The 12,930-nt window shown below is 54.6% G+C and overlaps 1 protein-coding gene across 1 annotated transcript; it reads right to left on the reverse strand.

Moving 5' to 3' along the window:
• Window positions 1-307: 307 nt before the first annotated feature.
• On the reverse strand, window positions 308-8,751 carry SNRPA1 (small nuclear ribonucleoprotein polypeptide A'). The gene is made up of 9 exons (XM_070400643.1): window positions 8,563-8,751; window positions 6,732-6,879; window positions 6,008-6,086; window positions 5,541-5,587; window positions 4,872-4,974; window positions 3,805-3,884; window positions 3,337-3,412; window positions 2,346-2,439; window positions 308-690 (listed from the first exon to the last, which is right to left on the reverse strand). Exons 1-9 carry the CDS (start codon window positions 8,642-8,644, stop codon window positions 632-634), a joined length of 768 nt encoding a protein of 255 aa, XP_070256744.1. The 5' UTR covers window positions 8,645-8,751; the 3' UTR covers window positions 308-631.
• Between the last annotated feature and the right edge of the window lie 4,179 nt (window positions 8,752-12,930).

The following is a 12,930-nucleotide window of genomic DNA, read 5'->3' on the forward strand; positions in this document are numbered from 1 at the left end:
TATGCGCCCTTGACCGGAATCGAACCTGGGCCCCTTCAATCCAAGGGCTGGTGCTCTACCCACTGAACCACACCAGCCAGGGCCCCAGTTTGTCCTTTACAGCCCTACCCTCGCTGTAGCCTCAAGGTGGGGGGAGTGCATCTCCTGGCCTTTGATCTGGGGTGGCCCTGGTGGCTTCCTCTGGTCAATGGCAAGAGGCATTGTGTCAACGGTGAGCACAGGCGTAAGAAACCTGAGTCATTCCCTCTGTGTGTGGCCGTCAACCAGCTTGTGCAGGAGAAAGAAACAGCTGAGAGCAAACAGCGGCTGCCGTTAACACCCAGTTTTATTTAGGTTTAAACATCCAAACATTTTACAGGGGACGGAGGCCTACTCAGAAACGAGGCCTCCTGCGTTTCCAGCTTAAAGGCGTACGCACACACATACACACACACTGCGCGCACAGTCCAGGCAGCAGGAGTCTCTATTTTTACTGTAAGAATCAGGCACTGAGATCTCCGAGTGCGTATTAGAAATGACTGCGGCAGTCGGAGCCCTTCAGTGAAGCTCGACACTGTGATTCCACGTTCAAGGCAGGACTTGTCCCTGGTGGCAGGGCCCCTCGCCCCGTGGACACCGGCCCCGCGGACACTCAGGACCCGTTGGCTACGACGTCTTCCTCCATCTCCTCCTCCCCGTCATTGCTGGGGCCTGAGGAGACACAAAGCGAGGGCCACAGGGTTTCAGGGACAGAGCTGCTCGGGGCGAGCGCCCGGCTCAGGCCCTGCTTGCAGGCCCAGGACAGGGCACCCCGCCCAGCAGCCCCTGCCTGAGGCGCTTCCGGTCAGAGACCAGCTGTCGCCCGCAGGGACCGAAAGGGATGGTAGATCCCAAAGGAAAAGATGGCAAAGGTGTTTGTTTCACTGCGGACTTCCTTAAGCGAGACATGAGCAAGTAACGCCTGGGTTTGGACCTCACAACCCCCAGGGGCCCCAGGACACCCCGTGAGAACCAGCGTCTCCTGAAAGGCTTACTCGCCTGCAGCTTCAGTTCCAACAGTTCTTCCAGCCGCCCGCCCAGCTAGGGGCCGTCACAGTGCAGCCAACCTGGCAGCGCGCACCACTTGAGTTCCCACTTGACACCCCCTGCCCAACCCGCCCGACAGAGCTGGCACTCAGGCACCAGAGGACCCGGTGCTAAGTGCTACCTGTAAGCACCTTACTCAGTCCTCCCACAGGCCTTTGAGCCCTGGCCGGTGTGGCTCAGTGGCTAGAGCATCAGCCTGAGGACTGGAGGGTCCTGGGTTCAATTCCGGTCAAGGGCATGACCTTAGTTGCAGGCTCCATCCCCAGCCCGGGCCCTGGTCAGGGCTCCTGTGGAAGGCAACTAATTGACATGTCTCTCTCTGTCTCTCCCCACCCCCTCTCTAAAAACCAATGGAAAAATATCCTTGGCTGAGGATTAACAAACAAAAAAAACAAAACTAAACTAAACCACACCAACACCCTCTGAGGTTGGCACTGTTACCACCTCAGGTTTAAAGAGGAGAAGGATTCAAGGTTGAGTGGAGGCTCAGAAATTGACTGAGGACAGAGCTGGGAGGCTAAGACCTGGGCCTCGCACCCGTGTTCCAACTACTAAGCCATCCTGTGCGCACAGCGGTCAAGTCCACACTGTCCTCTCATGTTCATGTCACTCCACGGCTATGAAATACTGTTTGCATCACTGTTTCCATAGAAAAACCCCAGGGCCTGGCCGGTGTGGCTCAGTTGATCATCAGCCTATGAACCAGGAGGTCATGGTTCGATTCCCCGTCAGGGCACATGCCCGGGTTGTGGGCTCAATCCCCAGTGTGGGGTGGGCAGGAGGCAGCCGATCTATGATTCTCTCTCATCATGGATGTTTCTCTCTCTCTCTCTCTGAAATCAACAAAAGTATACATTACAAAGAGAGAGAGAGAAAAACCCCAGGGCCCTCTGACACAATATTCTACATCAGATCACTTCCCCTCCAAGAGCATCTAAAGCAGCGGTTCTCAACCTTCCTAACGCCGCGACCCTTTCATACAGTTCCTCATGGTGTGGGGACCCCCAATTTCATTGCTACAAATTGAACATAATTAAAGCATAGTGATTCATCACAAAAACAATATGTAATTATATATGTGTTCTCCAATGGTCTTAGGCGACCCCTGTGAAAGGGGCGTTCAACCCCCGAAGGGGTCGCGACCCACAGGTTGAGAACCGCTGATCTAAAGGGACCCGTGAAGTTCAGGTTAGGCGGCCAGAGGCGCTGCTCTGGGGTCTCGGCACTGAACTGCGGGGGGTCCCTGTGGGGGACGTGGACAGACAGACGTGCGTTCTGACCTGCTCGGCGCTCCCTGCCGGGGATCTGGCCGGACTGCAGCAGGCCCTTCAGCCGCTCCACCTCCGCCAGCGTCGACGCGTTCGCTATGGCGTTCTGGGGACACGGGGACGGACAGTCAGTTTCACCGCAGCCTACCCATCACCCAGACACCGTCAGTAAGCAGTTCCAATGCAAACCACGCTGGGAGAAGCATTTTATTGGCACTGCAATTGACCCAAAAACCAAACAAGGAATTTCCGAAATTGGTAAAGACTCGCAGACCCTCCTATAGGAGAGGAAATAATCATTGCGTGTCCTAACATGTGACAAACGGAATTCCGATGAGGACCATGGCACTGGGTAGCGTAGGAGGCAATGTTACATCAGCATTTCTCACTGCGCCCCAAGCAGGACCTTTCAGCGTAAATATCTGACAGTAAAAACCAAGGGAGAGAGAGAGAAAAAAACCAAAACCCAGGCAGACACTGACACGGTGTACAAAGTCCCAGCTGCTGAAATACACTCGTCCTGGGAAATTGTAAAAGGCCAGAGCTGCCCCCACTTTGACCGGCTCCTGTACTTAATTCAAGCCCAAGTCTGGTCAAGTAATAGCTCCAAGCTACTTTTTCCGTTAACAACAATATCGCTGTGCCCGGCCGGTGTGGCCCAGTGGTTGAGTGTCAACCAGGGAAGTCACGGTTTGATTCCCAGTCAGGGCACAGGCCCGGGGTTGTGGGCTCCATCCCGTGTGGGGCGTGCAGGAGGCAGCTGATCCATGATCTTCTCTCATCATCGATGTTTCCCTCCCCCTCCCTTCCTCTCTCTGAAATCAAAGAAAACATTTGAAAAAAGAACAGACACCCCCACAGAAATCTAGCTGGGCTCTAACACCTGTGTGTGTGTGTGTGTGTGTGTGGGGGGGGGGATCAGAACTGGATTCATTGCTGACTCTGAGTCGGAGAGCCTCCCCCCTCCCCCCAGCAGCCCCCCAGCCGAGGCCGGCAGCATCACCTTGATGGCCTCCACGTCCCCGGGCGACGGGCCGCCCTTCTTCTTGTCAGTGGGCAGACCAGCACCTGGGTTGAAACTGGGGAGGGAAGGACACGACGGTTAAGACCAGCCCAGCAGGAACTGCTCCTCTTACTTTCAAAGCTTTTGAAAGTAACTCAACCAGTGTAGTATCTTATCTTTGTTAACAAACTGATACGAGAACCTCTCCTTCAGAAACACCACTCGGGTCATCACAGAGCTCGGGACACGGGACATGTGACAGCGAGACCGGATTCGAAATGTTGGCTCTGCCCACCGACGGGGCAGGAGTGTCACGTGATGCCCGGACCGCCGATGGTCCGGGCTCGCGTGGCGCCAATTCAGTGCCGGGTCAGGCCCAGGCGTTTGGGTGGCGTTTGCAGGAGGCCCCGTGGCGGCCGGAGTGTTTCTGAAGGGGAAGTGGAGAGAAGGCGGATGTCCGCAGCTTACGTTTTGCTTCTCCTGGCAATATCCTTTGCAAGCTGTGCACCCCGCTTGCCCTTGAACATTTTCTCTGCTTCCTGACGCTCCTACAGCGACACCACACACAGAGTTAATGGAAACAGGAAAGCACACGCGTGTAACGCATTCCTCAGAAACACGGAGGACACTCTTCTGAGGCAGACTGGGCTGCTCACCAAAGCAGAGCCAAGGTCAAGGTCAAAGGCGACCCTGGGCTCCTGCCTTCTCGGGTGAAGCTACTGAAAGAAGAGGCCCCTCCTCGCCTCAAGGCGGGGCTCCCAGACAACTAAGGCTCAGCCCGGCCCGTGTGGCTCAGTGGTTGAGCATCGACCTATGAACCAGGAGGTCAGGGCTGGATTCCCAGTCAGGGCACAGGCCCGGGTTCGGGCTCCATCCCCAGTAGGGGGCGTGCAGGAGGCAGCCGATGGATGGTTTTCCCTCATCATAGATGCTTCTATCTCTCTCCCTCTCCCTTCCTGCAATCAATTTTTTAAAAAATACACATACAAAAAAACAACAATTAAGGTTTAAAACAGGGGTGGGGAACATCTGGCCCAAGAAATCATTTGGCCTGGCCCTGCCAAGGCATGGGTGGGGGGCGGTATTAAATGTTGGACCACACAGAGCAGGCTCATGTCTAAGGTGATCACTGCATGGCCCGTGAATGACGTTGTAAATAGCCAGATGGCGCCTCGCAGAGGAAAGGTTCCCACCCCTGGTTTAAAGCAGGAATACCCCCCGCCCCCTCCAGTAACGGGAAACCACCCCCGTGGACTGGGCCGTCCAGATGCGGCTGCTGGACTGGGCACGGCCAGCTCCCACGGAGGGCAGTCTCCTGTGGACCATGCGACCCGCTGGGATGACTGACATGAGACAGCTTCGCCCAAAGGCCTGCCAGGAGCCAGGCTGCGGGGAAAATTTCATCTAATGTTTTCTTTCCCACGTTATCATTACAAGCCAACAGCAAAACTCATTAGGCAATTTAAAAAAACCAATCACAATATCAAATATCAAATCCACAGGTGGACACCGACTTACGACTGAGAGGCACTTACTTTGAGCTTCACCTTCTGGAAGTCCAGCACGCGGACTTGGGGGACCTTGTAAATGACGTAGAGGCGGTAGTGCTTCTTGTTGGTCACGGGGTTCCTGAGAATACTGCAAGGAGGGCAGCGTCACCCGGCCGCCCGGGGCCTTCCAGGTTGTCCCCCCAACCCCCCCCCCCAGCGCACAGATCAGGGGACAGCCCGCTGCTCTTCACACGCAACTCAACGTCACAACAGCTCAGGGAGCATCAGGGAAAGTGTGACAGGGCACTGGGCCCGATGGGAATATTTGCAATATTTTGTTTGTGGGGTTTTTATTGATCTGTGAGAGAAACATCCATCGGCTGCCTCCTGCAAGCCCCACACTGGGATTGAGCCTGCAGCTCGGGCCTGGGCCCTGACTGGGAATCGAACTGTGACCTTTTGGTGCCAACCACTGACCCACACCGGCTGGAGCTGCAATATTGTTTTTAAAGGATGCTCTTTTCCTCATTTTTTATGGTGGTTAAAACCAAATTAGGAGATTTATGAGTTTTAAAAGTAATATACGTATGTTTTCTTTAAAATTTTAAACTTTTCCCAGTTCCCATGCAGCATTCCTCTGTCCTCACTGGGTGTGAAGGTCCAGGCCGGGCAGGGGTCACTGTGAAGGACTCACTGTCACAGGGCGTCACTTACCTCAGGTAGGTCAGCGACTTGAGCGACGCCAGCGGGTCCAGGTCGCCCTGTGGAGGGAGAGCAGACACCCCCTGAGCCGCTGAGCACGGTGATGCCTCGAACAGAGCCAGCTGTTTAATAATTAATCTCTAAGCTGCTCCAGGATAAACGGAACGAACAGAAAGAGAGATGAGCGCACAGGAGTGAGAGGGAGCAACGAGGAGGGAAAACATAAAGGTGAGCGAGACAAGTCCTTTCCAGGAAAAGAAGACAAAGTCAGATCCGCCAGGAAGCACAGCGAATGCAGAGCCGGGTCGCTTCCCTGGAGGACAGGTTCCAGGCGGATCTAACCCACCACGTGCTGCTTCCCAGAGCTTCAGACCAAGGCGAGGAGAGGGATGCGGGACACTTCCCAGACCTGCCCAGCTGCCCAGGATCGGGGTGCTCCCGCCTCCTGAGAACCCTCCCCCCACCCCCTGGGGGCTCACCAGCTCCACGAGGCTGTTGTTGGTGAGGACGAGCTCCGTGAGGCAGGGCAGGGCCTGGTCCAGCGCCTCGCCGATGCGGCTGCAACAAAGCAGACGCCCCGAGTCAGTGACAGGGAAGCCACAGACCATGTGACTATGTCCCACTCAGAGGAGCTCAGACTCCAGGTGGCAGGAAACTGGGAGGCTGTTCTCCCGACACCCGAGCAACAGAGGCACAAACACAAAACCTTGCTGAGGCCCCAGGACCAGTGAGAGCGGCAAGCTATTGGAACCCACGCTTCCCGGAGGCTGTTGGGGGCTCTTCCTGCTCCCACGCTGTGAGGACATGAAGAAAAGGAGAAACCCCAGCCCGGCCTGTGTGGCTCGGTGGTTGAGCATCGACCTATGAACCAGGAGGTCAGGGTTCCATTCCCGGTCAGGGCACAGGCCCTGGCTGTGGGCTCCATCCCCAGTGTGGGGTGTGCAGGAGGCATCTGATCAGTGATTCTCGCTCATCATCGATGCTTCTACCTCTCTCCGCCTTCTCTCTGAAATCAATATAAATCTATTTTTGGGGTCAGTCTTGTGCTGCAGCATTTCCGTACTTAGGTTGTGTGCACCCTGAGATGGAAAAGGCTGGAAACCGCTGGGCGAGCCCGATGCCAAGCTAAGCTCCCACCTGCATGAGGACTGGCAGCGGGTACGCTCAGCCTGGGCACCAGCCGCTGCCCCGGCAGCCACTCACCAGATCCTGTTGTTGTTCACCAGGAGGGTCTTCAGTCTCCTCAGCAGCGGGAAGCCGTCCAGCTTCCGGATTTCATTGTCAGAAAAGTCGATGGCATCGAACTGGTCTAAGGTCGCACCCAGATTCTCGATGACGGGGATCTTATAGCCTGTGAAGTGGAGGGAAAGGCCACAGGCGTGTTAATAGGACTGAGAGGCACTGGGGCACATCAGCAGAACTTCCTGGTCATTCGATCCCAGGCCGGCATTCATCCAGAAGGTGTTTACCTAGGTCCGGCCGGGGTGGCTCAGTGGTTGAGCATTGACCTGCTCAGGGCACAGGCCCAGGTTGCGGGCTCCATTCCCAGTAGGGGCCATGCAGGAGGCAGCCGATCCATGCTTGTCTCTCATCATTGATTTGTCTCTCTCTAAAGATCAATAATAAAAAAAAAAATGTTTATCGAGCACCCAGGTACCGGCACAGGAAGTGAGGGACACAGAGGCCCGGGCCCCAGCTGCCATGAAGCTTACGGGTCAGCAGTGGCCACGAACACGGTGACGGCAACGAGGCCAGGGGAACTGAGGGCGAGGGCGTTTGTTAGGCTGTTCGCTCTCAGCCAGGCCCCGAGGGAGAGACCTGGCAGGATAGGAACCTACACGGCGTTCTGCTCCCACCACTGTGCGCACCGTTTCACACACGGGACGAGAGCTGCCTTTTGCACTCCTGGGGCTCGTCAGGACGTGGTCATCATGTGCTGGGTCTCCCCAGGGCCCACGGCCCCGGCTCCGATCCACAGGTGAAGGTGAGGGGTTCAGACACAAGGTCACGGGGTCACCCAGAGGGTCAAAGGTTCACGCACAACGGTAAGCCTCTCTGTGAGCAATTCCTCCAGGCTCTCACTGACTGGTGTAACTTGGGCGCAGTGATGGTGCTGGACGCTGGCACATACGATGGGAGCCCAACCGAGGTAAAAGTGCACCCCAAGTCCATGCTACAGACTCGAGAGGCGGTGGCAAACTCCCTGGGCCGGGACCGGGAGAGTGGCCATTAGCCTTGAATGGAATCTTTCTCTAAGAATCTGAATTTCAGCCCCAGCCGGTTTGGCTCAGTGGCTAGAGGGTCGGCCTGCAGACTGGATGGTCCCAGGTTCGATTCCAATCAAAGGCACCGACCTCAATTGCAGGCTCGGTCCCCGTGTGGGAGACAACCAGTCGGTGTGTCTCTCTCCCAAACCCAGGTTTCTCTCTGTCTATCTGTCCCTCTGTCTTCTACTCTCCCTAATAACCAATGGGAAAATATCCTCGGATAAGGAATAACCAAAAAAAAAAAAAAAAAAAGAGGGAGGGGGAACAAATTAACTTCATAAAAATGAAAGTACTCCGGCCTTGGCTGGTTGTCCAGTGGTTAGAGCGCCGACCCACGCAAGGGTCAGGGGTTCGATCCCGCGGTGTGGTCACAACTAACTGGTGTCGCTCTCACTGATGTTCTCCGCCCCCCCCCCCCCCCCCCCCCCGTTCTCTCTAAATAAAGAAAAGGACCAGCACGCGCCCTACCCTCACTCTGACGCTATCACTTTAACGTGTTTCCGGAGAACCAGCAGCTCGCGCTCGAGCAGATGAGGCTGAGAAACGGTCCCACGAGGCCGAACCGAACGCAGGCCCACGGATACGGGTCGGGCAGCGATCCGAGTCCCCGTGCCCCGAGCCGGCCGTGCACGGAGCCTCCGGGATGGTCCTTCCGCCCCGCCCGCCAGACTCGGGCCGGGGCGGCCCAGGCGCAGCCCGCCCACTGCGGGGCCAACACGGCCGGCCAACGGGTCCGGCGTCAGCCCCCGGCCTCTCCCCCGACTCACCCCGCAGGTCCAGCTCGCGGTCCCGCACGGCGTTGGTGTACTGCGCCGCCTGCTCGATCAGCTCCGCCGTCAGCTTCACCATCTTGCCGCCTCCCTGCTCCCGCTCCGCGGCCCCGGGGCTCCCGCCAGACAAACCTCTCGGCGTGGCTCAGGCCCGCTACCAGACACACTTCCCGGCGAGCCCTGCGCCGGCAAACCACATACCTTCCGGCGTGCCCGATCCCCTACTGACACACTTCCGGACCTACGCCATCCCCAAGACGTATATCCCGGCATGCCCCGGGACAACGCTACCACACTTCCCGGCGTGCTCCACAACAGGCGCAAGACGCACTTCCCAGCATCCCTCGCTTCTGACGCAAGACACACTTCCGGCATGCCGCCACGCAGCCGCTGACGCACTTCCCGTCATGCACCGCGGTCGACGCATGACGCGCTTCACGGCGTGCACCGCTTTGTGCCCGCCCACAGGCAGCATTGATTGATTGGGCCGATTTACTCGCTCGCCGCTCGGCGCTCAGGCCAAACAATGGAAGAGCCAGGCTCCGGATCTCTTGCGGTTCGGAGGTCCCGGGGCGCCTGGGCTACGTCCCCGGTTCTGGTTTCGATCCTGGGGGGTCTCTGGAGTCTGGAGGGGCCCTGATTCTAAGCTTTTGTATCCGCTGGTTAAGCAAAGTGTTAAGCACGCAAGACTTTAAAAGTTCCAGGATGAGGACTGGCAAGAAATGAAGACTCAATGCACAGGGTGCCTCTCCCGGGAAAGGGGGTGCAGCGGGGTCTCTGGCCGCCTGCGAAGGGCCTTCCTGGGACAACGGGCCACATGGGAACCCGTCAGAGGATTGGACCAGAGAGACGCTCAGCGTGAACTTCCTGATTCTGACGGTTCTGCAGGAGAAGGCCCTTGTTGATAGGAAATCACCTCTGAAGTATCTGGGAGGGGAAAAAAATACTTGGGAAGTGGTAGGGTATCACCTGGGTGATGTCAGTAACTTGTCTGTAGTTTGCATTGTGATGACTTAAAAAAAAGTTTAAACCACATGCAATTCCAAATATGTCCACAAGGCGGCGCCACCACACCACAAAACTGGTTTTCCCAGTTGTACCGGTTAATAATGTGGATTTTTTTCACTAGTCACTAGTAATGAATTAAAACTTCCTGCAAATGCTTTTTTTTTTTGGCACGACATTCGACATTCTTAGGCATAAAAATATCTATGATATTAACACGTTCAGAAATTTGATATAGGAAGTTTTGAACCTTGTCAATACAACAATAGCATACATATCAAATCGCATATATATCAACACATGTGCACTGGAACTTGCCATTTCGCTTGCTGGGTTTTAAAAAAGGTTTTCTATCTGTGTTTTAAAATATGTTATTGATCTCAAAGGGGCATCACTGGTGATGAGAGAATCATGGATCAGCTGCCTCCTGTACGCCCAGTACTGGGGATGGAGCCCACAACCCGGGGCCTGTGCTTGACAGGGAATCGAACTGCAAGACCTCCTGGTTCCTAGGTGGAAGCTAACCACTGGACAACACCGGCTGGGCAGCACCCATCTGTAATCACTCTGCCCAAGAAAGAGACGCCTTCGCTGTGGGCTGTTAACTCTGTTATTAATTTAGGGCTAGCACTGCATTTGCTCAGAGGGCATCTGGGGTTCCATCCACCCCTGAGGAGAGACTCCCCCAGCTCCCAACATACGCTCGGCGCCCAGGCCGAAACAATGGAAGAGCCAGGCTCCGGATCTCTTGCGGTTCCGAGGTCCTGGGGCGCCTGAGCTACGTCCCCGGTTCTGGTTTCGATCCTGGGGTGTCGCTGGAGTCTGGAGGGGCCCTGATTCCAGACGTTTGTATTCGCTGGTTAAGCAAAGTGTTAAGCACGCAAGACTTTAAAAGTTCCAGGAAGAGGACTGGTGAGAAATGAAGATCAATGCACAGGGTGGCTCTCCCAGGAAGGGGGTGTACAGGGGTCTCTGGCGCCTGCGAAGGGCCTTCCTGGGACAACGGGCCACAGGTGAACCCGTCAGAGGATTGGACCAGAGACGCTCAGCGTGAACTTCCGATTCTGATGGTTGTGCAGGAGAAGGCCCTTGTTTATAGGAAATCTCCTCTGAAGTATTAGGGAGGAAAAAAATTAAAATACTTTGGAGGTTGTAGGGTATCTCGTGGGTGATATCAGATCGCTCATGAAGAGAATTCTCTGTACCAGTAACTTGTCTGTAGTTTGCATTGTGAGGACTTAAAACAGTTTAAACAAACCTCATGCAATTCCAGAGATGTCCACAAGGCGGCGCCCTCAAACAAAAAAACTGGTTTTACCAGGTGTACCGGTTAATAATGCAGCTTTTTTTCACCAGTTACTAGTAATGAATTGAAACTTCCCGCAAATGCGTTTTTGGCACGACATTCGACATTTATAGGCGTAAAAATATCTATGATGTTAACACATTCAGAAAATTGGACATAGGAAGTTTTGAAGCTTGTCAATGCAACAAAATAGCACACATATCAAATCCCATACATATCAACACATGTGCACTGAAACTTGTCATTTCGCTTGCTGGGTTTTAAAGAAGGTTTTGTATTTGTTTTTTTAAATATGTTATTTATCTCAGAGGAGAAGGCAGAGGGAGAGAGAGAAAAACACCAGTGAGGAAAGAGAATCACGGATCGGTTGCCTCCTGCACGTCCCCTACTGGGGATGGAGCCTGCAACCCGGGCATGTGCCCTGACCGGGAATCTGACACCACAACCTCCTAGTTCATAGGTCGACGCTCAACCACTGAACCACACTGGCCGCAGGGCGTGCGGTTGTTTTAATGGTCTCTTTTGCAGCCAAAGCTCAAAAGAATGAGACAAAAAGGACGGTTTCCAGGCACTCGACGCTCCGGGAGGGACTCTGGTCTTGAACCCTCACCCTCAGCCTGTGAACCTGCAGCCACGGGCAGGCTGCCCCCAGTACAGGGTCCTCCCAAGGCACTCATTTTTCTGACTCTTCCCAGGCTTCCTGCCGCTGCACCAGACATGACAGGCCAACCCCAACCGGAGCCCTCCAGGCTGCACACAGACGCCATTTTCTCTTTTAAAAAAAAAATGTTTTGATTTCAGAGAGGAAGAGAGAGGGACAGACAAACATCCATTATGAGAATCACTGAGGGCTGCCTCCTTCACCCATAACCCGGAATCAAGCCAGGAATGGAACCCGTGACCTCCCGGTTCATAGGTCAGAGCTTAACCACTGACCCACACCGGCGGGGCCGCACCCACGTGTCATCGCTGTGCCCAGGAAAGAAACAGACGGCTTCGCTGTGGGCTGTTAACTCTGTTATTAACTTACCGTTAGCACTGCATTTGCTCTGAGGGCGTCTTCCTCGGTGCCATGGGTTCATCCGAGGGCCCCCCCCCAGCTCCCTACGTACATGTGCGCCGCTCGGCTTCCAGGCGGAAACAGCCCAAGAGCCAGGCTCCCGATCTCTTGCGGTTCCGAGGTCCTGGGGCGCCCGGGCTACATCCCGGTTCTGGTTGAGATCTTGGGGGGGGTCTCTGGAGTCTGGAGGGGCCTTGATTCTAAGCGTTTGTATCCGCCGGTTAAGCAAAGTGTGAAGCACTCGAGACTTTAAAAGGTTCCAGGAAGAGGACTGGCGAGAAATGAAGACTCAATGCACAGGGTGCCTCTCCCGGGAAGGGGTGCAGCGGGGTCTCTGGCGCCTGCGAAGGGCCTTCCTGGGACAACGGGCCACATGGGAACCCGTCAGAGGATTGGACCAGAGAGACGCTCAGCGTGAATTTCCTGATTCTGATGGTTGTGCAGGAGAAGGCCCTTGTTTATAGGAAATCGCCTCCGAAGTATTTGGGAGGAAATAAATTTAAAATACTTGGGAAGTGGTAGGGTGTCACATGGGTGATGTCAGATCGCTCATGAAGAGAGTTCTCTGTACCAGTAACTTGTCTGTACTTTGCATTGTGATGGCTTAAAAAAAGTTTAAACCTCATGCAATTCCAGAGATGTCCACAAGGCGGCGCCCTCAAACAAAAAAAACTGGTTTTACCAGATGTACCGGTTAATAATGCGGATTTTTTTCAATAGTTACTAGTAATGAATTGAAACTTCCCGCAAATGCTTGTTTTGGCACAACATTTGCCATTTTGGGTGTAAAAATATCTATGATGTTAACACCTTCAGAAAATTTGACATAGGAAGTTTTGAAGCTTGTCAATACAACAAAATAGCATACATATCAAATCACATATATATCAACACATGTGCACTGGAACCTGTCATTTCGCTTGTTGGGTTTTAAAAAAGGTTTTGTATTTTTTTTTTTATGTTATTGATCTCAGTGGGGATGGGAGAGGTACAG

Source organism: Myotis yumanensis, unplaced genomic scaffold, assembly GCF_028538775.1.
Source record: "Myotis yumanensis isolate MYYU_CA2020_CCGP unplaced genomic scaffold, mMyoYum1.0.hap1 SCAF_20, whole genome shotgun sequence".
NCBI lineage: Eukaryota > Metazoa > Chordata > Mammalia > Chiroptera > Vespertilionidae > Myotis > Myotis yumanensis.